Raw genomic sequence first — 24,649 nt, 5'->3', positions numbered from 1 at the left:
GTATAGTATAGTACAATACAGTACAGTGCAGTGTTGTATAGTATAATACAGTACAGTGTAGTATAGTATAGTACAGTATAGTGTTGTATAGTATAGTATAGTACAGTGTAGTGTTGTATAGGATAATACAGTATAGTATAGTACAGTATAGTGTTGTATAGTGTATAGTATAGTATAGTATGGTATAGTATAGTACAATACAGTACAGTATAGTGTTGTATAGTATAATACAGTATAGTACAATACAGTACAGTGCAGTGTTGTATAGTATAATACAGTATAGTATATAACATTTTAGTATAGTATATATCATTTTAGTGTAGTACAATACAGTACAGTGTAGTTTTGTATAGTATAATACAGTATAGTATAGTATAGTACAGTACAGTATAGTATAGTACAATACTGTATAGTATAGTACAATACAGTACAATGTAGTTTTGTATAGTATAATACAGTATAGTATAGTACAGTATAGTATAGTACAATACAGTACAGTGTAGTGTTGTATAGGATAATATAGTATAGTATAGTACAATACAGTACAGTGTAGTATTGTAGAGTATAGTATAGTATAGTATAGTACAGTATAATATAGTAAAGTATACTATAGTACAGTATAGTGTTGTATAGTATAGTATAGTACAATACAGTACAGTGTAGTGTTGTATAGTTTAGTATACTATAGTACAGTATAGTATAGTATAATACCGTACAGTGTAGTGTTGTATAGTGTAATACAGTATAGTATAGTACAATACAGTACAGTGCAGTGTTGTATAGTATAATACAGTATAGTATAGTACAGTATAGTGTTGTATAGTATAGTATAGTATAGTACAGTATAGTATAGTACAATACAGTACAGTGTAGTGTTGTATAGGATAATATAGTATAGTATAGTACAATACAGTATAGTGTAGTATTGTAGAGTATAGTATAGTATAGTACAGTATAATATAGTAAAGTATACTATAGTACAGTATAGTGTTGTATAGTATAGTATAGTACAATACAGTACAGTGTAGTGTTGTATAGTTTAGTATACTATAGTACAGTATAGTATAGTATAATACCGTACAGTGTAGTGTTGTATAGTGTAATACAGTATAGTATAGTACAATACAGTACAGTGCAGTGTTGTATAGTATAATACAGTATAGTATAGTACAGTATAGTGTTGTATAGTATAGTATAGTATAGTATAGTACAATACAGTGCAGTGTAGTGTTGTATAGTATAGTATAGTACAGTATAGTATAGTACAAAACAATACAGTACAGTGTATTGTTGTATAGTATAATACAGTATAGTACAGTATAGTATAGTGTAGTATAGTACAATACAGTACAATGTAGTGTTGTATAGTTTAGTATACTATAGTACAGTATAGTATAGTACAATACCGTACAGTGTAGTGTTGTATAGTATAATACAGTATAGTATAGTACCATACAGTAGAGTGCAGTGTTGTATAGTATAATACAGTACAGTGTAGTGTTGTATAGGATAATACAGTATAGTATAGTATAGTATAGTGTAGTATAGTACAATACAGTACAATGTAGTGTTGTATAGTTTAGTATACTATAGTACAGTATAGTATAGTATAATACCGTACAGTGTAGTGTTGTATAGTATAATACAGTATAGTATAGTATAGTATAGTATAGTATAGTATAGTATAGTACAATACAGTGCAGTGTAGTGTTGTATAGTATAGTATAGTATAGTATAGTATAGTATAGTATAGTATAGTACAAAACAATACAGTACAGTGTATTGTTGTATAGTATAATACAGTATAGTACAGTATAGTATAGTGTAGTATACTATAGTACAGTATAGTATAGTACAATACTGTACAGTGTAGTGTTGTATAGTATAATACAGTATAGTATAGAACAATACAGTAGAGTACAGTGTTGTATAGTATAATACAGTACAGTGTAGTGTTGTAAAGGATAATACAGTATAGTATAGTACAGTATAGTGTTGTATAGTGTATAGTATAGTATAGTATAGTACAATACAGTACAGTGCAGTGTTGTATAGTATAATGCAGTATAATGCAGTATAGTATAGTACAGTGTAGTATAGTACAGTGTAGTATATTATAGTACAATACAGCACAGTGTAGTGTTGTATAGTATAATACAGGTTAGTGTAGTATAGTATAGTATAGTACAATACAGTACAGTGTAGTGTTGTATAGTATAATATAGTATAGTACAGTATAGTATAGTATAGTACAATACAGTACAGTGTAGTGTTGTATAGTATAGTATAGTACAGTACAATACAGTACAGTGTATTGTTGTATAGTATAATAGAGTATAGTACAGTATAGTATAGTATAGTATAGTACAATACAGTACAATGTAGTGTTGTGTAGTATAGTATACTACAGTACAGTATAGTATAGTACAATACCGTACAGTGTAGTGTTGTATAGTATAATACAGTATAGTACAGTACAATACAGTACAGTGCAGTGTTGTATAGTATAATACAGTACAGTGTAGTATAGTATAGTACAGTATAGTACAATACAGTACAGTGTAGTGTTGTTTAGGATAATATAGTATAGTATATAACATTTTAGTATCGTATATACCATTGTAGTATAGTACAATGCCGTACAGTGTAGTGTTGTATAGTATAATACAGTATAGTATAGTACAATACAGTACAGTGTAGTGTTGTATAGTATAATACAGTATAGTATAGTATAATACAGTATAGTACAATACAGTACCGTTCAGTGTTGTATAGTATAATACAGTATAGTATATAACATTATAGTATAGTATATAACATTTTAGTATAGTACAATACAGCACAGTGTAGTGTTGTATAATATAATACAGTATAGTATAGTATAGTACAATACTGTATAGTACAGTACAGTATAGTATAGTATAATACAGTATAGTACAGTATAGTACAATACAGTACAGTGTAGTTTTGTATAGTATAATACAGTATAGTATAGTATAGTATAGTATAGTATAGTACAGTGTAGTATAGTACAATACAGTACAGTGCAGTGTTGTATAGTATAGTATAGTATAGTATAGTATAGTACAGTATAGTACAATGTAGTGTTGTATAGTATAATACAGTATAGTATAGTATACAATAGTACAGTATAGTATAGTACAATACAGTACAGTGTGGTGTTGTATAGTATAGTATAGTACAATACAGTACAGTGTAGTGTTGTATAGTATAGTATAGTATAGTATAGTATAGTATAGTATAGTATAGTATAGTATAGTATAGTACAATACAGTACAGTGTAGTGTCGTATAGTATAATACAGTATAGTACAGTACAATACAGTACAGTGTAGTAGTGTATAGTATAATACAGTACAGTGTAGTATAGTATAGTACAGTATAGTGTTGTATAGTATAGTATAGTACAGTACAGTGTAGTGTAGTGTTGTATAGGATAATACAGTACAGTATAGTATAATATAGTATAGTATAGTGTAGTATAGTATAGTATAGTATAGTATAGTACAATACAGTACAGTGTAGTGTTGTATAGTATTATTCAGTATAGTACAGTATAGTACAATACAGTACATTGTAGTGTTGTATAGTATAATACAGTATAGTATAGTATAGTACAGTACAATACAGTACAGTGTAGTGTTGTATAGTATACTACAGTATAGTATAGTATAGTACAATACAGTACAGTATAGTGTTGTATAGTATAATAGAGTATAGTACAATACTGCATAGTATAGTACAGTATAGTACAATACAGTACAGTATAGTGTTGTATAGTATAGTATAGTATAGTATAGTATAGTGTAGTACAAGACAGTACAGTGTAGTTTTGTATAGTATTATACAGTATAATATAGTATAGTATAGTACAGTACAATACAGTACAGTGTATTGTTGTACAGTATAATACAGTATAGTACAGTATAGTATAGTATAGTATAGTACAAAACAGTACAATGTAGTGTTGTATAGTATAGTATACTATAGTACAGTATAGTATAGTACATTACCGTACAGTGTAGTGTTGTATAGTATAATACAGTATAGTACAGTACAATACAGTAAAGTGTAGTGTTGTATAGGATAATACAGTATAGTATAGTACAGTATAGTACAGTATAGTGTTGTATAGTGTATAGTATAGTATAGTATAGTACAATACAGTACAGTGTAGTGTTGTATAGTATAATACAGTATAGTGTAGTATAGTATAGTATAGTACAATACAGTACAGTGTAGTGTTGTATAGTATAATTCAATATAGTACAGTATAGTATAGTACAATACAGTACAGTGTAGTGTTGTATAGTATAATTCAATATAGTACAGTATAGTATAGTACAATACAGTACAGTGTAGTGTTGTAAAGTATAGTATAGTATAGTACAATGTAGTGTTGTATAGTATAATACAGTATAGTATAGTATAGTACAGTATAGTATAGTACAATACAGTACAGTGTAGTGTTGTATAGTATAGTACAAGACAGTACAGTGTAGTTTTGTATAGTATAATACAGTATAGTGTAGTATAGTACAGTACAATACAGTACAGTGTATTGTTGTATAGTATAATACAGTATAGTACAGTATAGTATACTATAGTCCAGTATAGTATAGTACAATACAGTACAGTGCAGTGTTGTATAGTATAATACAGTACAGTGTAGTATAGTACAGTACAGTATAGTGTTGTATAGTATACAACACTATACTGTACTATACCATAGTACAGTATAGTGTTGTACAGTATAGTATAGTACAGTGTAGTGTAGTATTGTATAGGATTATACAGTATAGTATAGTACAGTATAGTGTTGTATAGTGTATAGTGTAGTATAGTATAATATAGTACAATACAGTACAGTGTAGTGTTGTATAGTATAATATAGTATAGTACAGTGTAGTATAGTATAGTATAGTATAGTACAGTACAGTGTAGTGTTGTATAGTATAATACAGCATAGTATAGTATAGTATAGTATAGTACAATACAGTACAGTTTAGTGTTGTATAGTATTTTTCAGTATAGTACAGTATAGTACAATACAGTACAGTGTAGTGTTGTATAGTATAATACAGTATAGTATAGTACAGTACAGTACAATACAGTACAGTGTAGTGTTGTATAGTATAGTACAGTATAGTATAGTACAGTACAATACAGTACAGTGTATTGTTGTATGGTATAATACAGTATAGTACAGTATAGTATAGTATAGTATAGTATAGTATAGTATAGTATAGTATAGTATAGTACAATACAGTACAGTACAATGTAGTGTTGTATAGTATAGTATACTATAGTACAGTATAGTATAGTACAATACTGTACAGTGTCGTGTTGTGTAGTATAACACAGTATAGTACAGTACAATACAGTACAGTGTAGTGTTCTATAGTATAATACAGTACAGTGTAGTATAGTATAGTACAGTATAGTGTTGTATAGTATAGTATAGTACAGTGTAGTCTTGTATAGGATAATACAGTATAGTATAGTACAGTATAGTGTTGTATAGTGTATTGTATAGTATAGTATAGTATAGTACAATACAGTACAGTGTAGTGTTGTAAAGTATAGTATAGTATAGTACAATGTAGTGTTGTATAGTATAATACAGTATAGTATAGTACAGTACAGTACAATACAGTACAGTGTAGTGTTGTATAGTATAGTACAGTATAGTATAGTACAGTACAATACAGTACAGTACAATGTAGTGTTGTATAGTATAGTATACTATAGTACAGTATAGTATAGTACAATACTGTACAGTGTCGTGTTGTATAGTATAATATAGTATAGTACAGTGTAGTATAGTATAGTATAGTACAGTACAGTGTAGTGTTGTATAGTATAATACAGCATAGTATAGTATAGTATAGTATAGTACAATACAGTACAGTGTAGTGTTGTATAGTATAATACAGTATAGTATAGTACAGTACAGTACAATACAGTACAGTGTAGTGTTGTATAGTATAGTACAGTATAGTATAGTACAGTACAATACAGTACAGTGTATTGTTGTATGGTATAATACAGTATAGTACAGTATAGTATAGTATAGTATAGTATAGTATAGTATAGTATAGTATAGTATAGTACAATACAGTACAGTACAATGTAGTGTTGTATAGTATAGTATACTATAGTACAGTATAGTATAGTACAATACTGTACAGTGTCGTGTTGTGTAGTATAACACAGTATAGTACAGTACAATACAGTACAGTGTAGTGTTCTATAGTATAATACAGTACAGTGTAGTATAGTATAGTACAGTATAGTGTTGTATAGTATAGTATAGTACAGTGTAGTCTTGTATAGGATAATACAGTATAGTATAGTACAGTATAGTGTTGTATAGTGTATTGTATAGTATAGTATAGTATAGTACAATACAGTACAGTGCAGTGTTGTATAGTATATTACAGTATAGTGTAGTATAGTACAATACAGTACAGTGTAGTGTTGTATAGTATAATTCAGTATAGTACAGTATAGTACAATACAGTGCAGTGTAGTGTTGTATAGTATAATACAGTATAGTACAGTATAGTATAGTATAGTATAGTACAGTGTAGTGTTGTATAGTATAATACAGTACAGTGTAGTATAGTATAGTACAGTATAGTGTTGTGTTGTATAGTATAGTATAGTATAGTATAGTACAATACAGTACAGTGTAGTGTTGTATAGTATAATGCAGTATAGTACAGTGTAGTATAGTACAGTGTTGTATATTATAGTACAATACAGTACAGTGTAGTGTTGTATAGTATAATACAGTATAGTACAGTACAGTATAGTATAGTACAATACAGTACAATGTAGTGTTGTATAGTATAGTATACTATAGTACAGTATAGTATAGTACAATACCGTACAATGTAGTGTTGTATAGTATAATACAGTATAGTACAGTACAGTACAGTGTAGTGTTGTATTGTATAATACAGTATAGTGTAGTATAGTATAGTATAGTACAGTGTAGTGTTGTATAGTATAGTATAGTATAGTACAATACAGTACAGTGTAGTGTTGTATAGTATAATACAGTATAGTATAGTACAGTATAGTGTTGTATAGTGTATAGTATAGTATAGTATAGTACAATACAGTACAGTGTAGTGTTGTATAGTATAATGCAGTATAGTGCAGTATAGTGTAGTACAGTGTAGTATAGTACAGTGTTGTGTTGTATAGTATAATACAGTATAGTACAGTATAGTATAGTATAGTACAATACAGTACAGTACAATGTAGTGTTGTATAGTATAGTATACTATAGTACAGTATAGTATAGTACAATACTGTACAGTGTCGTGTTGTGTAGTATAACACAGTATAGTACAGTACAATACAGTACAGTGTAGTGTTCTATAGTATAATACAGTACAGTGTAGTATAGTATAGTACAGTATAGTGTTGTATAGTATAGTATAGTACAGTGTAGTCTTGTATAGGATAATACAGTATAGTATAGTACAGTATAGTGTTGTATAGTGTATTGTATAGTATAGTATAGTATAGTACAATACAGTACAGTGCAGTGTTGTATAGTATATTACAGTATAGTGTAGTATAGTACAATACAGTACAGTGTAGTGTTGTATAGTATAATTCAGTATAGTACAGTATAGTACAATACAGTGCAGTGTAGTGTTGTATAGTATAATACAGTATAGTACAGTATAGTATAGTATAGTATAGTACAGTGTAGTGTTGTATAGTATAATACAGTACAGTGTAGTATAGTATAGTACAGTATAGTGTTGTGTTGAATAGTATAGTATAGTATAGTATAGTATAGTACAATACAGTACAGTGTAGTGTTGTATAGTATAATGCAGTATAGTACAGTGTAGTATAGTACAGTGTTGTATATTATAGTACAATACAGTACAGTGTAGTGTTGTATAGTATAATACAGTATAGTACAGTACAGTATAGTATAGTACAATACAGTACAATGTAGTGTTGTATAGTATAGTATACTATAGTACAGTATAGTATAGTACAATACCGTACAATGTAGTGTTGTATAGTATAATACAGTATAGTACAGTACAGTACAGTGTAGTGTTGTATTGTATAATACAGTATAGTGTAGTATAGTATAGTATAGTACAGTGTAGTGTTGTATAGTATAGTATAGTATAGTACAATACAGTACAGTGTAGTGTTGTATAGTATAATACAGTATAGTATAGTACAGTATAGTGTTGTATAGTGTATAGTATAGTATAGTATAGTACAATACAGTACAGTGTAGTGTTGTATAGTATAATGCAGTATAGTGCAGTATAGTGTAGTACAGTGTAGTATAGTACAGTGTTGTGTTGTATAGTATAATACAGTATAGTACAGTATAGTACAGTCTAGTACAATACAGTACAGTGTAGTGTTGTATAGGATAATACAGTATAGTACAGTATATTATAGTACAATACAGTACAGTGTAGTGTTGTATAGTATAATACAGTATAGTACAGTATAGTATAGTATAGTATAGTACAGTGTAGTGTTGTATTGTATAGTATAGTGTAGTGTAGTATAGTATAGTATAGTATAGTATAGTATAGTATAGTATAGTATAGTATAGTACAATACAGTACAGTGTAGTGTTGTATAGTATAATATAGTAGAGTATAATACACAGGGCTCTCAATTGTCACGCATTGAGTGTGACAGTCACTCATTTCGGTCTTTTCTCATGCTCTCCTGCCACACATTGTATTTCCCACGCAGAAGAACTGACTATTTATCATATATTTAATATGCCGCAGAACCCAAAATGTATCTGTCCGCACCGCAGTCTCTATGGATCCGGGCAGGAATCAAGCTCGTCTTCCCTGGAGTTCTTAGTCGAGCCTGACACATATCAGCCAATCAAAAAAAAGACTACACAATAGCCAATTAGAAAATAGCAATATTGTATGTGGGATACAACCAATTTAATGCAAGAACCAATGAAAAAAAGCAAATCCTGGAATTGTTCCACGTTCACCCACAGAGAAAACCACTGGAGCTGCAAGCATCACTTTGAGCACAGAGTAAGTCATGATCTCCTGTTTTAAGGTTACCACACATTCACAACTTGTTTGACACAAACAATGACATTTTGACTGCTGTTAGAATGTTTCCCAGATAATCAGCAGCAGTTTTTCATGAGTGTCTGTAACTTAGCCAACAGTTTTACAGCCTGTTTACTGACAACACCTGCTCAGAACAAGAAGTCTTTGTTTTAGTGCTTCCTCATTGTAATGCTGATGCCGAGAGGATATTTTTGATGGTCAGTTTGAACAAAACCTCAACACGAAACAGCTTGTCTCTGGACAGGACATTGTCCTCAATCATGACCCTAAAAATGTCTGGGCTTGTGCTGAACTGTTTTATATGGGAGCAACATTACAAATAGTAAAGGAGTCCAAAAAGGCAACAAACACTTACAATAAACAACACCAGTCATAATCTCTCTCTCTCTCTCTCTCTCTCTCTCTCTCTCTCTCTCTCTCTCTCTCTCTCTCTCTCTCACTCACACACACACACACACACACACACACACACACACACACACACACACACACACACACACACAAACATACACATTCACATAAATTAATAATGGAAATTGAATAAATACATTGTATTTGGTTAAATTGTGTTAAGTGATCCTTACGAAACACAACACCACCCTGATTGTTGTGTTGGGGTGGGGGGTTAGAGATGTCACTCTTGCCTGTCTTCAAAACTTGAGAGCCCAGTACAGTGTAGTGTTGTGCCTTAGTACAAAAATACATTTATAGCCTTACCTTAAGTCCAATCACAAGTCTGTAGACAAATTACAGACAAGGTTCATTATGTGTTAATTAAGTACGTTGACAATAAGTAATGTCACATAAAAATAGAGGATAAATAAAAAAAGACCTGCACTGGATCAAGCACAAGCAACTCATCATACCAGGAAATTGTTATTTTAAAAAGTGTCACAGCTGATGTGCTGAAAGGATTGCACAGTGTCTACAGAAGATTACATGGTAAATGATGCTAGCATTTATCTTCAGAAAGTGACAAAACTCATCTATTTTTACACCTTCTAGCTGTCCATTCGCCCTTTGTTCTTTTTTTTTCCTTTTCTTTTCTGCAGGAAAAATTTTCCTTATTTTCTGAACACATAGCCAAAATATTGTCTTTACCCAAACTCTAAACCTAAAGAAACTCTAAATCGTATTTGCTACAAGTACCAATGTATATTCTTTATGCGTTTTGGTCTTTGCACTGTGATATTTGACATTCGGTTGTAGCCATTCAGCTTGTAGTCATATAACAAATTTGTGAGCTCCCCTTTATGTGTACACCTTCTAGCCTGACCATTACAAAAAGAACTATTCCAAAGAGAATGATGTTATTAACATGTTGTTGTTTTTTCTGTGATTTTTTGGAACATTTTAATGACCCTGAAACATTTCCCATCACCTATTGCTCAATAGGTATTTGGATGTGATAGCAGAAGTTTTCCCCCTCTTGTGTCTGGCCTAAACCCAGGACAGTTTCTGGGAAGTCATGTGATTTCATTGGAAAAAAGAAAAAAGCAATCAATTTTTTTTTTTTTTTTTTTTTTTTTTTTTTTTTTTTCATTTTTATAAAATGAATCGTGATTGGCACAGCACTCGTTTGGTTAAAGCAGTGGGGAGTTCATAAAAGACAGCTCGCTCGGTAAGGATTATGGTGTAAAGACTGAAGATCATAACTTTGCACCACAAAGACAGAATGATCTTCCTTCTACTTTTTGTGGCCTTTGTTCATCTTGCAGTGGAGGCACAGAAACCAAAGTGAGTACTCCTGAGTTCATCATGCAAATATTGATCATCAATAAGCATGATTATTTTTTTACAGTATGTGTTTGCTCTTATGCACTAGATGTCTCATCACTGCCCCGAGTATAATTCATATAGGAGTGGAGGAGACAGTGAGTGTGCAACTGCATGGAGCCACTAAAAGTGTCAGTTTAACTCTGTCTTTCAAAGAACACAAAGGAAAAATCGCAGTGATAAGTGATCGAAAAACCGTGACCTTAAATGAGGAAAATCAATATCAAGCAGTGGTGACACTTAAGGCAAGTCCATGAAATTGTTACTTATTTGTTCCATGTATAATCTATATATATATATATATATATATATATATATATATATATATATATATATATATATATATATATATATATATATATTTATACAGTAAATGCCTATATATTTCTATACCCATCAATCTTGAATTCTCGAATCTGTTTGCTTAGATTACTTTTCTGTTTAGAGCACCTATAAATATACAGTAATACAGTATGTTGTTTCTACAGTTGTTTTAATATGTTGTTAATTCAAGAACAGTCATAAATAAAGCAGTCATGAATAAATCTGAATTTTTATGACATTTGAAAGTCATCAGAATTTAGACTGTGCTTTCTGGCGTCTCAGTAGTATTATAAACCACATTTATGTGTTAACTTCAAAAGACGGTTGAGAAGGGAATATCTTCTTGTTTTTGTGCATGACCCACAATTATAATTAAATAAATATTGAGAATGTTTTTTTTTTTAAATAAATCAAAAACTGTCATCATGGAATAATTGTTGTTTAAGAAAATAAATAGAACACTTTGAATGTGCTCTTGCTAACAGATCTATTCAGCCCATTGTTATATATTTTCCAATAACAGCTGCATAATGCCGCTGTGTTTCATTGCTTATATTTTCTACTATGCATAATCAAATAGTTTTTTTGTGCATCTTCAGGTTGATCCAGTTCATTTGCACCATTTCAAAAATCAGAAAGAGCCATATGTCACGCTTGTTGCTGAGAGCAGTGATTTGTTTGAAGAACCAAAAATGGCCCATATTCTTTTGTCAACCAGAAGGGGTTATATTTTCATCCAAACTGACAAGACCATCTATAATCCAGGAGAAACTGGTAAGAGATCAGAGCTTTGTATGGAAACAAGAATTTCTTACAGTAGAAGCATTGTATTGATCACTCTTGTGTGTTTTTTTTCTTTTTCAGTAAACTACAGACTCTTTACTCTAGATAACTACTTGCTTCCTATAAGCAATGTAATGAACGTTCAGATATTTGTGAGTATCTTGTTATGTGTTTTTTTTTTCACATGCACCGTGGGTAATAAAATAATTAGATTGTTCTATAGTGTAAGAATGAAATATCAGTTGACTGTAAATTCTTTATAGAACTCCAAAGACCTGCTGGTGTCCAATAATATTCTGGACAGTTCTGAAATCCTGCAGAAGACTTTCAAAGTTCCAGATGTGGGATTGTAAGTAAAAGATATATGACTAAAAACATTTTTGATGTACACAGACCTGTATACACAGAGTGTCTGTAATTAACAGGCAGATTGAGATTTACACTGCTTTTAATGATGCTCTTGAACTGTTGGAGTCTCAATTTTATATAATATTATAATGTATTCATAAGGCATTATACATATTGTTATAACTATTTATGAAAATGTGAGAGGATATAATGTTTGATAAGCAATAATTGTTATGCAATTTTGTTAACTATTTGTAAATCCGGTGGCACGGTGGCTTAGTGGTTAGCACGTTCGCCTCACACCAGGGTTGGGGGTTCGATTCCCGCCTCCGCCTTGTGTGTGTGGAGTTTGCATGTTCTCCCCGTGCCTCGGGGGTTTCCTCCGGGTACTCCGGTTTCCTCCCCTGGTCCAAAGACATGCATGGTAGGTTGATTGGCATCTCTGGAAAATTGTCCGTAGTGTGTGAGTGTGTGAGTGAATGAGAGTGTGTGTGTGCCCTGTGATGGGTTGGCACTCTGTCCAGGGTGTATCCTGCCTCGATGCCCGATGACGCCTGAGATAGGCACAGGCTCCACAGTAGAAAATGAATGAATGAATGAATTTGTAAATGCATTATAACCAATGCTACATTATGAATAAGTCATTATTTATATGACTTTTATATGAAGTGTCACAAAATTCTGCAGCACTCCTATTTTATAGGAGTCGGTCAATAATAAAACTTTCCATGTTGATATTCAAACAACTGAACAAGTTAACAACTAGGGGGAAAAAAACAACTAATAGTAACAAAAAATAATAATAACACATTGTACATATACATATACTGTATATAAGAATGACAATCATAGAAGAGAGAATTTCCTGGGTTTGTTTGCTAAAGTTTAGCTGACTATATACGCATGTATTCATTTTTCAGAGCAGGCCAATGGAAAATCAGAGCCTTCTTTCATAATTATCCAAAGTCTGACACATCAGTAGAGTTTGAGGTTCGAGAGTATGGTAAGTGTTAAGAATGTAGCATGCTAATAATGTTAGGGGTTTTTTGTTGTTGTTTTTGTATAATTAGCAGAATGCCGGATGTCATCAGTTCCATCCCTTATGAAAGTCTAATGAGAATAAAAAGTAAAAGAGAAAGCCTGTCTGTTTTATAGTGATGGCTGTGAAAGGGTTCAGGACTGTCGGGAACCCGGCCAAAAAACTATTATGTAACAAGAAACTAGTGTCAGTTAAAGATTACATTCGGACACACAGACCCTGAATGCTTTCCACTGCTGTTTAAAAACAATTATATACTACATGCCAAAGGTTTGTGGACACCTGACCGTTACACACATGTGGTTTTTCTCAAGTGCACAACTTCAGAGTGTCTTTGCAGGCTGTAGCATTACAATTTCCCTTTACTGGAACTTAGAGGTCAAAACCTGTTCCAGTATTGCACAAAGCACAGACCTACATGAAGACATGGTTGGAGAAGGTTGCAGTGGAAGAACTGTACTGTATTTGCCAAGACTATGATGCAAACACAGGATGAGCTGTAATGCTGATTTCACCACAGACTCCTTTTCTGCCATTTTGTGCCTTTGCCAATAATACTTATCTAAGCAAAGGCCTGTGTGTGTGTGTGTGTGTGTGTGTGTGTGTGTGTGTGTGTGTGTGTGTGTGTGTGTGTGTGTGTGTGTGTGTGTTTGTAGAGAGAGATAAAAATAAAAATAAAAAACAAAAAGCACATGAATAAAAGCACATTCTTTTCATAAGAAAAACTGCTATGAAAATCACTTGAAATTTGTAAAAATAAAGGATCAAATAAAAATAATAAATGCAAACAAATGATTTTTATTTTTTAAATTATGGGCTTAAAAAACATCCACTACATATATTTTAATAAATATAATAATATAATTTATATAATTAGAATTCAAATATGATTATAGATGTGATTGGTATAGATAAAGCTATTGTTCTTAATGTTAATCATTATAATCATTCTCATCATAATAATGTCATTGTTTTCAGTTCTGCCCTCGTTTGAGGTCAAGATCCAGGCAGCAATACATTACCTCTCTCTAAACAATGACCTTTTTCAGTTCAGTATCTTAGCCAGGTACGTTACTGACCACCCTGTGCTGATATTTAATGATATACAGTAGAACATGTTCACTGACTTGTGTCCTGTACTCACTTTGCTGATGCTCGATGCTCTCAGATACACCTATGGGAAGAGCGTTAATGGGGTGGCGTATGTGCGCTTTGGGCTGATTGACAGTAAAGGAGAGAAAACTTATCTTCCTAGCACAGAAAAACAGATTACAGTGAGTACAATGTGTTAATAATGGTGCAGCTTTAGAGTTTTACTAAAAAGACAAAATGTAGTCATTTAAGGAAACATACATTGTAATGCTAATTTAATAGACTTATATATTTTATTTACCATTTATTCTGTTTTCGTTTAATCATATGAAGAGTTTATATTATTATTAAAATAATAATAATAATAATAATAATAATAACAATAATAATAACAATAATAATAATTATTGTTATTATTATTGTTATTATTATTGTTATTATTATTGTTATTATTATTGTTATTATTATTGTTATTATTATTATTAAGAAAAAGAAGAATTGTTAATTATATTCATATTATTAACAACTTACATTTTGTGCAGTTCCTGTGTTAATCTATCTAAGGCATGTTAAGCTTTAAGCTCCATTTCCTCTAATGTAAGCTTTATTTATATAAACATAATTATTGTTTTTTTACTTTATAAATAAAGGGCAGTATAGAACATTTAGGTACAGTGTATACCATTAGCTTCATTCAGCACATTAGTCAGAGGTTCTTATAATAACTCATTCACTTTATTGTCATTTAGGTTGATAATGGCCATGCAGATGTCATAATCCTCACTAATGAGTTAAAGGCTGCAGCAGCCAATCAGGGCCAAGAGCACATAGCAGACATGTACCTGTATATCGCTGTTACTGTTCTGGAAAAAGCAAGTGAGTCTCACACAGTCAGAAGATTAATCATACATACTGTTCTGCTGTTTAAATCTTGCTGTGCACTATGTGTGTGTGTGTGTGTGTGTGTGTCTGATCATTATCTATATCATGCTTATGCAGGTGGAGATCTAGAGGAAGCAGAGAGCTCCTCGGTGAAGATAGTGACCTCTCCGTATGTCATTGATTTGTCAAGGACAAAGAACTATTTCACTCCTGGGGGCATTTTCTCTATTCTGGTACAGTATGTGTTTAAAACCAGGCTGCATGCTAGCCGAGAGAAGAGCAACTGTAAACATATACATATACATATACATATGCTATAAGGTTTAAAAGTGTAATACAACGCAACAAAAACAACAATAGCAAGAAGAAGAAGAAGAAGAAGAAGAAGAAGAAGAAGAAGAAGAAGAAGAAGAAGAAGAAGAAGAAGAAGAATTTCTGATAATAATAGACCACAGAATTGTTGACTTCTCTGTTCTGATTGGCCGTAAGTTGTTTTTCTATAACAGCATTTTTGACACTTTTGACACTAATTTGGCTCTAAAGGTTTATACTTATGTGTCATTCTACAGTTTCAATATATTGTTATAACAACATCTACAACAAACTGCACATCAGATTCTGTGTGTAATTCTGGATTTTATGACGTTTTCTGAGAGGAGATATGTATATAGTATATTTGAAAGGAGCCACCAGTGTAAGTGGCATTGCGATGGTGGGGCTTTTGGGGACCGTAAGCTCCTCATGTACTGTCAAGAGGTCCTGCAATTTTGAAGACTGAAAACATTTTACACAACAAATAAAGTACAAGACTTATCAGTACAAGAAACCCATCTGTCAGTCAGCGTTTATTTTAAACAAAACAGTAACAATTCATCCATTCATCCATTCATTCATTCATTCATCGGACGGGTTGGTGAGGTCATAATAATGCAAATGTTCTGCCAAATTTTACAGTTTGAATGTCAGTTTGTAAGTTTGAAGTTCTGGTGAAATTAAATAAATGTAATCATTAAAATGTAGGTTTATGCCATAAATATTTTAATAAACTTTTAGAGTTGTCATTTTTACTTGAGTCACTGTCTCAGAGGAATGTTTTTCTTTCACAAATTTCTGTCATACATTTACTTGACATCTCTTATGTTTTGCTGTAGGGCACCACCAGCTTTCCAGACGGCACCAGAGTCCCTCGTTTGAAAATAAAGGCGGATGTGACTATAGATGGAGCGTCTCAGTTTATGGAGAGCACTGGAGATGATAGCGGAAACATATTAATTACACTCCAAGTCCCAAAGCAGGCTAAGCAAATCTTTATAACGGTAACAATAACAAATGCATGCAACTCTTGCATGATTTGCTACTTTTGAAAATTCAGCTACACACTCCGAGAGATATGAATAGATCACTGCAAGACATTTTCATGTCACTGACAGGTACAAGCACAGGGAGATGATGAGCAAGGAATAATCAGTGATGCGAAGATAACGTCCAGAGCAATCGACGGTGAAGATGGCAGCTATCTGAGCGTGGAGGTGCAGCATCAGATCCTCAACCCCGGCCAAAACCTGCAAGTCACGTTCAGGGACATCACAAGTGCTACAAGACCATCACATATCTACTACCTGGTAAACAGTTTATGAACATGTAAAGCCTAATATCGGGTTTAAATGGTTTCATTATTTAAAGGTGCAGTTTGTAACTTTTAAAAAGGTTTCTAAAACAAAGCTTTACCACTTTATTCCAGAAGTCATATGTACAGTAGGTTCAGCAGAGGTTGTGGGATCAGAAAGGGAAAGTCTGGGATGTGATAGCTTAGTGGTCGGACTACCGATCAGAAGGTTGCAAGTTCAAATCCCAACACCCTTACTAATCAATTGCTCAGTTATATAAAATGAGATAAAACTGCAAGTCGCTGTACATACTGTAAGCTCATCTGCCAAATGTAAATGTAAACGAAAGCCTTATAAACTGTGATTTCTCTAACAGAAAGCAGGGGGCAGTAAAGATCAGGACTGATCCATGAGTACGATTTAGAAATATTCTATCACATATTTAACATTCATTGTAACAGAGTATATTATAAAGGTCTCATCTCTTAATAACAGCTATATGTTTTATTATCCTTACTTACCTTAAGAAAAAATGTCCTTTAGGATATATAAGAAGAAGAAGAAAATGAAGAAGTAGAGGAGCTCTTATTATTTTATTAGTTTTTTAACACTTGCCAGTCGTTTCTTCATTAAAACAGGAAATAATGAATGAATAATCTCAAGAATTTAATTAAATTAAGCCTTTAATAGATTCTTTTCATCTAACAACATGCCCCTGCTTGTGTTTTCATCCCTGCACATAATAATACGTAATGCTGATGTTTTCTATGTCCAGGTTGTGAGTAAGGGCAGAGTGCTGAAGGCAGGCAGAGTACAGAGGACCGATCTGACCTTCATAAACCTACCGTTCTCTGTGGATATGGTGCCCGCCTTTCGCCTGGTGGCCTACTATTACACACAAGATGGCAAGATAGTGGCTGACTCCGTGTGGGTCGATGTGAAAGATGTGTGCAAAGGACAGGTAGCAGATCCCATCAGTGTTTTCCTTTAGATCAAGATACAAAATTTGCTAATGGCTTTACAAGAAAGCTGTTGATTGCTGATGTTCTGGATTGTTTTGATTTGTTTTGTTTTTTTCAGGTAGAAATTGTTCCTATCAGTGACAAGAAACCTGGAGATGATTTTAAAGTGTCAATTAGAACTGATTCAGACAGCAAGGTGGCGCTGAGTGCGGTGGATTCAGCTGTGTACATCCTCAATAAAAAGGGCAAACTGAGTCCTCAAAAGGTACAGCTTTACAAATAAGATGTTTAACAAGAATAATCAACTTAGCATAATATTTTATACCATTGTTAGAAATCCTGTAAGTTTATTATGTGAAATCACATAACAAAATTATTATTATGCTATTATTATGATGGGTTACCTCAGTACACAGGACAGCAGCAATATCATTTTGAACATTCATACCTATTGAATGTTGTTACTTAAAAATATTAAAAAATAAATGTTATATAAGTAAATGTAAATCTTATTAATTTTTTTACATTTTACTATTTACATTCTAAATTGTAATAAATTGTACTGCTTTAAGGCACTGTCCACATTGTCCACTTTTAAAAGCGCTATACAAATATAGCGATTCGGTGAGCAACGTGTGATCCAGTGAGAAAAGTACATGAACGTGAATTCAGGCAAACACGTGACATCGTGTGCATAACGTAATAAATACGAAGTTGTGAAAATAAATGAATGACGTAAAGAAATGGATTAGGATTAAAAATAGGAAACATTTGGGAAAACACTACATGTGAGAAATGGGTGAAAGGAAATGTTTGAGTTGTTTACAAAAAAAAAGGTCACGTGACATCATATCGGATAAGATCATACATGTAGCATTGGATAATGTTTTTATCGAATATAATTAGAAAATGAAATTCACTGTCACTGGCCTTCTTGTAGATGTTCGAGTACATGAACTCGTATGATCTGGCCTGCTCTGTGGGTGGAGGAGAAAATTCTAAGTCAGTCCTGGAATCTGCAGGACTCACGTTCATCTGTAACTGTCTCACAAAAAACAGTGTAACTAAAGGTAATATATTTATTTACACTACAATGAACTAATAAACAGAAACTGAACCGGTGCAACTATGAGCATTATTGTGTATTCATACATTTTCTTGTCTGTGCTGATTAGATCATAAATGCTATGAAGACAGCCACAGACACAAGAGAGACCTCAACGCACTGGGTAAGTTCCCAGAATGCACCTGGGCCTTACTGCAAAGACAATTAAAGTGAATGACAAAACACTTATACATTCATTCTGAAGTAATTGTATATAAAGACTGATTAAAAGATAAAGGATTTCATTTCTTTCTGTGTATTCAGTTAACAGTTACAAGAAGCAAGAAGACAGGAAGTGCTGTGATGATGGAAGGAAGAAAGGACTGTCGTCAATGCCATGTGACTCCAGGCAGAAATACACAGCGCATCAGCCACAGAGCTGCCGAGATGCTTTCAAAAAGTGCTGTGAGGCTGCAACAAAAAAGAGGAGGAAGGACAAACTGATGAGAATGAAAGGCAACTTAGGAAGAAGTAATACTTTTGTTTTTTAAAGCTTTTTCCAGCTTGAACTTGTGTCTGTAATAAATGAATCAACATCTTCATCCAATCAGAATCAAGCATTGCAAAATAATATATATATATATATATATTCAAATGACCGAGCTGATGATATAGGTATTCGTGTCCAAAGTGTCAGGAGTTAATCACGTTTTAATTCACTATTTAACTCAGTGACTTCTGCACGAAATCGTTTTTTCTTAAATCTGCAGAGATAGAAAACAAACAAACAACAACAAAAAAATTCCAAAAAATGTCATTCAAACTGATTGTTTTTTCTATAAGCTATACAAATAAAAATCAATTCGGAGCAATTTCTTCATAGATTTAAGACAGCATCTGGTTTCCTGTCTGAACACTGATGCATCAAAGTCATGGAAAAAATCTTATTTGAAACACAAAGTCGTAATTACAAGCAGGAAACTCCTTTTTCTTTAAGTATAAATTTTCCGAGTTGTGAGCGAGTCTGTCAAAAAAACGCGTTAGAGGCAATTTATGTAACTGTATTTAACGTTATTGTAGTTAGATCAATTGCATCTGCATCTGTACATGTTTAATGGTAATTTTGACGAAATTTACAAAGGTACAATTTACGGAAATCACCTATTAGAGAGAAATAGTTTGCCTACGATATAATACGTAATACAGTGATGCCTCGAGATACGAGTGCCTTGACATACAAATTTTTTGAGATACGAGCTGTGATTCGACCAAATTTATGCCGTGAGATACGAACAAATTTTTGAGATACGAGCATCCGAGCCGCTGCGGCAGAAACAAAGATCCCCAACAACCACGTGTGCTCTGTTTCCCTCAGCCTCAGCTTCCCGCGCCTCACTCAGTTAAAGCCGCCTTTCCACTGCACAAGACAAATGACGGTCGATAAACCGGAAGTCATTCATTTCCTATGGAGAGTCGCAAAGGCGCTGTATGAGGTGCCGACCATCTTCAGATCCATAATTTTCGGATCCGTTTTGAGCGTTGGATCCGTTAAAAAACTTGTGAGACTACACCACATCCGATATGCCGCCCGGACTGGTTTTTATTAAAACGACCGGCAGATGTTAGTGAGGAAAGAGTGACAAAAAAGGCAAAAACAATTGAAGAGAAAAGCAATGAAGAAAATTAAGCAAAATTAATGTAAAGAAAACAGAAATTGTAGCAATTAAGTTCAGTTAAGAGAATTTCAGAAGTTTGTTAATTTTAGTGAAGTTTAGTTAAGTTCCATTTATGTGTAAAGTAGCATTAAGTGTACAGTAGCGAGTAAGTGAACGAAAGTGAAAGTGTAATTCCTCCTAACTCCTCCACCTGTTTACTCCTCCGCCTGTTTACTCCTCCCTCAACCTCCGTTCTGTAAAGTAAAATCAGTTTATTTTTTTTAACATTCTCTTTTATTACTGTATGTTTTTATACAATATTTGTCATTTATACATACAGGTACTGTTCATTTTTTAGATTCAAAACACAAACAAAACAACTGGAGTGGAATTTTGCGAGCTGGAACGGATTAATGGGATTTCAATTAATTTAAATGGGGAAAATTGCTTTGAGATACGAGCAAATTGAGATACGAGCGAGGTCACGGAACGAATTAAACTCGTATCTCGAGGTATTACTATATGTTTACATTTACGGCATTTGGCAGTGACTTACAGTACATTTCTCATTTATACAGTAGGGCCCAGGAGTAAGAGCTTGGTGGCACTGGGATTTGAACTCACAACCTTCCGATACCTCCAATACCTTAACCATTAAGCTACCACATAAATATGTTTGCATATGCAAGTTTACAGCAGCTTCGTAATTAAAGAAAAATAAATAAATAAACAAAACAAACTATAACCTTGTTCTATTTATTTATATTTTATTTGCTCCAATCAAAGTGACTTGAATGCACCTGACATCGTAATTATGACTTTCGAAACAGAGTTATTTCAGGACACTTAGGTTTCTTTCCTCTTGTCTTTAAAGCTATCAGCAGTGGAACAGCAGAGGATGATTTTGATGAAGTCTCAGTTTACCTCCGCAGTTTCTTTCCTCATTCATGGATGTGGGATATTGTACAAGCAGACGCGTCAGGCAACATCAGGTACGTCACAAATCAGACCTAAAATGATACAAACAATGATGGATCGAAGTGTTCTGTAGAATTTACTAATATATTTAATTCAAAATATTTTAATGCATCACGTATAACTAATATGGATCGATAATGAAGGTACAGTAACTGGTGTGTACAAAATAAGTGTACAGTACAAAATACGTGTGTGTGCGTGTGTGTGTGTGTGTGTGTGTGTGTGTGGTTACAATATGTTATGAAATATTAACATATTAGAATGACTACTTATTAAAACTTGTATAAGATAGACATGTCAGAGCTGCTGTTATAAATAAATAATCCACACCAATAATCAGTAATATAAGTTAAAGTAAAATAAATTAACTCTTAGGTTTTTGTTACATTTGCTGTTGAACCTTTACAGCCATTCTGCAGTGGCTCCCGACTCCATCACCACATGGGAGGTTCAAGCTGTGGCTATTTCTCCAACAAAAGGTAACCAGCTGCAACTCTTCCAGCATTTCTAAAGTCAGTCATTACATTCACACTGAACTGAATTGAACTGAATTGAAATTCATTTCTGCTGCAATTACAATCCTTCAGGATTTTGCATAGCAGATCCACAGCCACTGAAGGTCTTCCAGGACTTTTTCATATCCCTTAAACTGCCATATTCGGCAAAGAGGAACGAGCAGCTCGAGCTGAAAGCCGTCGTGTTCAACTACAAGCAGCAGAGTTTACAGGTAGTGATCACAGACCAAATGATCAGATGCAGACGGCTGTTTAACGTGTGACTCCCAAAATAAGTAAATGCAGCAATGAATATCTGAGAGTCAATAAATAAATAATACTGAAATTATTATTACAGGAAATGTTACCATCACACTTATTTTTACATTAATATTTTTTAGTTTTAGGTTCAAAATGTGACTTTATTTTTCATATGAATACTTTGCTAGTCTTTGCTTGCGATTTATCATCTCATAATGAGAATTATTTCAGTATTTCATAATGACACATTAGTTCATGTCATTAGTTCATGCAATAGCTACTGAGATGTCAATCCAAAAGCATTATTTTCTTTATTAAAAAATAAATAGATAAATAAATAGATAAATTAATTAAGTAATTAATAAAATAATAATAAATAAATAAATAAATAAATAAATAAATAAATAAATAAATAAATAAATAAATAAATAAATACATTTATTTTAAAAAAAATTATTATTTGGTTGTTTTATTACACACTTTTAAAATATTATTTTAATTAATTATGTCATTAATTGTTTGGTGGATTAATTACCAATTTCTTCAAAAACGTAATTACATTTGTAAAAAAAAAAAAATACAAATAATAATAAAGTCAAATCAGCCAGTCATTTATTTACTACTACTTTACTTCTTTGGTATTTTAATTACAAGTAAATATAATAAACCTAATACTTTCCACTTCCTAATTCCTTAAATAGAATACAACACAAAGCCCTTCTTATACTGTTATTTCATTCTTATTAAACTTCTTTAAATAAGTGTGTAAGCGCACAGGGTTGTTACCGATCCAGTTGTTTTTTCAGTCCTTTTGCGTCCAGTAAATTTGTTCACTCGTCTGTCACCTGTCACTTTACCTCAGGTCACAGTAAAGATGGAGCAGGTGGCGGGGCTGTGCAGTGCAGGGGCAGGAGATGTGGTGCAGAAGGTCACAGTGGAGCCCCAGTCCGCCACGGCCGTGTATTTCGCTGTGGTGCCTCTGATCATCGACAACATCCCTATCAGCATTCTGGCTTACGCCTCACATGGCATCCATGATAAGATACAGAAAGAACTAAGAGTGGTGGTACTGTCATTTCTGAAAGCTATCAATCACATGAACAAGGTTCAGATATATGTTTCATCATCAGAACTCAGTTAATGAGTTTCTTTGGTTTGTGTTTGCAGGGAGAGGGTGAGCTAGTCTCCATAGAAAATGAATACAACATCGACGCAAAGAGTAAGACACTAAAACTGCACACTGCTGATTAACTGTCACACAAAGCAATTGGAAGGGTTTATTAATAAATAGCTACTGTAATTGTGTGGAAATTTGCTTACAGCTACAAGTAAAATGGAATTTGACATTCCAGCCCCTGAGGACGAAGTCCCGGGCCAGGAATCAGGCACACAAATGAGTTTTAAAGGTAAGATCATGCATTAAACAAAAACAGAGAGACAAATGTACATGTAGACAGGCAGACAGACAGAAGAACATGTTGAGGAGACATTGTCCTACAGAGACAGATAAGTCTCAAACAGACAGACAGATAAACGCATGGACAGATAAATGGACAGAAAGACATAGTTACAGTAGGTAGTCTGATTGACAGATACATAGAGCCAGAGAGGTGCAGACATCCATGTAGACTAATAGAAAGGATTGTTGAACAGAGAGATACAAGGACAGATTGATAGACAGAGCTGGTGTACAGAAAGCTAGAGAAATGTATAGCTAGACTGATGAAAATATAGTGACCCTTTAAATGATTGCATTACTCTCACAAAATATATGGATATCACAGTATAGAATTGTGTTGTGTTGTGTTCCAGGTGGAGTGATGGGTGAATCAGTAGATAACTGTCTAAACCTGGATGGAGTGAACGAGTTGATCAAGCTGCCGACCGGCTGTGCGGAACAGACCATGGTGAAGATGTCTCCTGCCATTCACGCCATGAGCTATTTGGATGCCACCAACCAGTGGCTCTCTCTGAAAGCAGAGCGCCGAGAGGAGGCTCGAAACATGATCGAAGCTGGTGGGTGTCAAGTCAAGAGTCAAGAAGCTTTTATTGTCATTTCAACCATATATAGCTGTTGCAGTACACAGTGAAATGAGACAACGTTTCTCCAGGATCATGGTGCTACATAAAACAAAGACAGGGCTAGTACAGTGATGCCTCGAGATACGAGTGCCTTGACATACAAATTTTTTGAGATCCGAGCTGTGATTCGACCAAATTTATGCCGTGATATACGAGCAAATTTTTGAGATACGAGCATCCGAGCCGCCGCCGCC

The 24,649-nt window shown here is 33.1% G+C and overlaps 1 protein-coding gene across 1 annotated transcript in view; it reads left to right on the top strand.

The window, feature by feature from the left end:
* Positions 1-10,700: 10,700 nt before the first annotated feature.
* c4 (complement component 4) overlaps positions 10,701-24,649 on the top strand; it is a 27,459-nt gene continuing 13,510 nt past the window's right edge. Inside the window, exons 1-24 of the mRNA XM_027157208.2 lie at positions 10,701-10,864; positions 10,953-11,148; positions 11,827-12,001; positions 12,092-12,162; positions 12,274-12,359; positions 13,279-13,361; positions 14,376-14,463; positions 14,566-14,671; positions 15,239-15,365; positions 15,489-15,604; positions 16,523-16,687; positions 16,802-16,993; positions 17,754-17,939; positions 18,059-18,205; positions 18,881-19,010; positions 19,116-19,169; positions 19,310-19,516; positions 21,515-21,632; positions 22,027-22,097; positions 22,206-22,345; positions 23,236-23,439; positions 23,541-23,592; positions 23,696-23,779; positions 24,186-24,389. Of these exons, the coding sequence (XP_027013009.2) occupies positions 10,803-10,864; positions 10,953-11,148; positions 11,827-12,001; positions 12,092-12,162; positions 12,274-12,359; positions 13,279-13,361; positions 14,376-14,463; positions 14,566-14,671; positions 15,239-15,365; positions 15,489-15,604; positions 16,523-16,687; positions 16,802-16,993; positions 17,754-17,939; positions 18,059-18,205; positions 18,881-19,010; positions 19,116-19,169; positions 19,310-19,516; positions 21,515-21,632; positions 22,027-22,097; positions 22,206-22,345; positions 23,236-23,439; positions 23,541-23,592; positions 23,696-23,779; positions 24,186-24,389 (3,064 nt within the window). The 5' untranslated portion in view covers positions 10,701-10,802. The remainder of the gene's footprint in view (positions 10,865-10,952; positions 11,149-11,826; positions 12,002-12,091; positions 12,163-12,273; positions 12,360-13,278; positions 13,362-14,375; positions 14,464-14,565; positions 14,672-15,238; positions 15,366-15,488; positions 15,605-16,522; positions 16,688-16,801; positions 16,994-17,753; positions 17,940-18,058; positions 18,206-18,880; positions 19,011-19,115; positions 19,170-19,309; positions 19,517-21,514; positions 21,633-22,026; positions 22,098-22,205; positions 22,346-23,235; positions 23,440-23,540; positions 23,593-23,695; positions 23,780-24,185; positions 24,390-24,649) is intronic.

Source organism: Tachysurus fulvidraco, chromosome 11 (genome assembly GCF_022655615.1).
Source record: "Tachysurus fulvidraco isolate hzauxx_2018 chromosome 11, HZAU_PFXX_2.0, whole genome shotgun sequence".
Taxonomy (NCBI): domain Eukaryota; kingdom Metazoa; phylum Chordata; class Actinopteri; order Siluriformes; family Bagridae; genus Tachysurus; species Tachysurus fulvidraco.
This window is presented reverse-complemented; position numbering and strand designations above follow the sequence as displayed.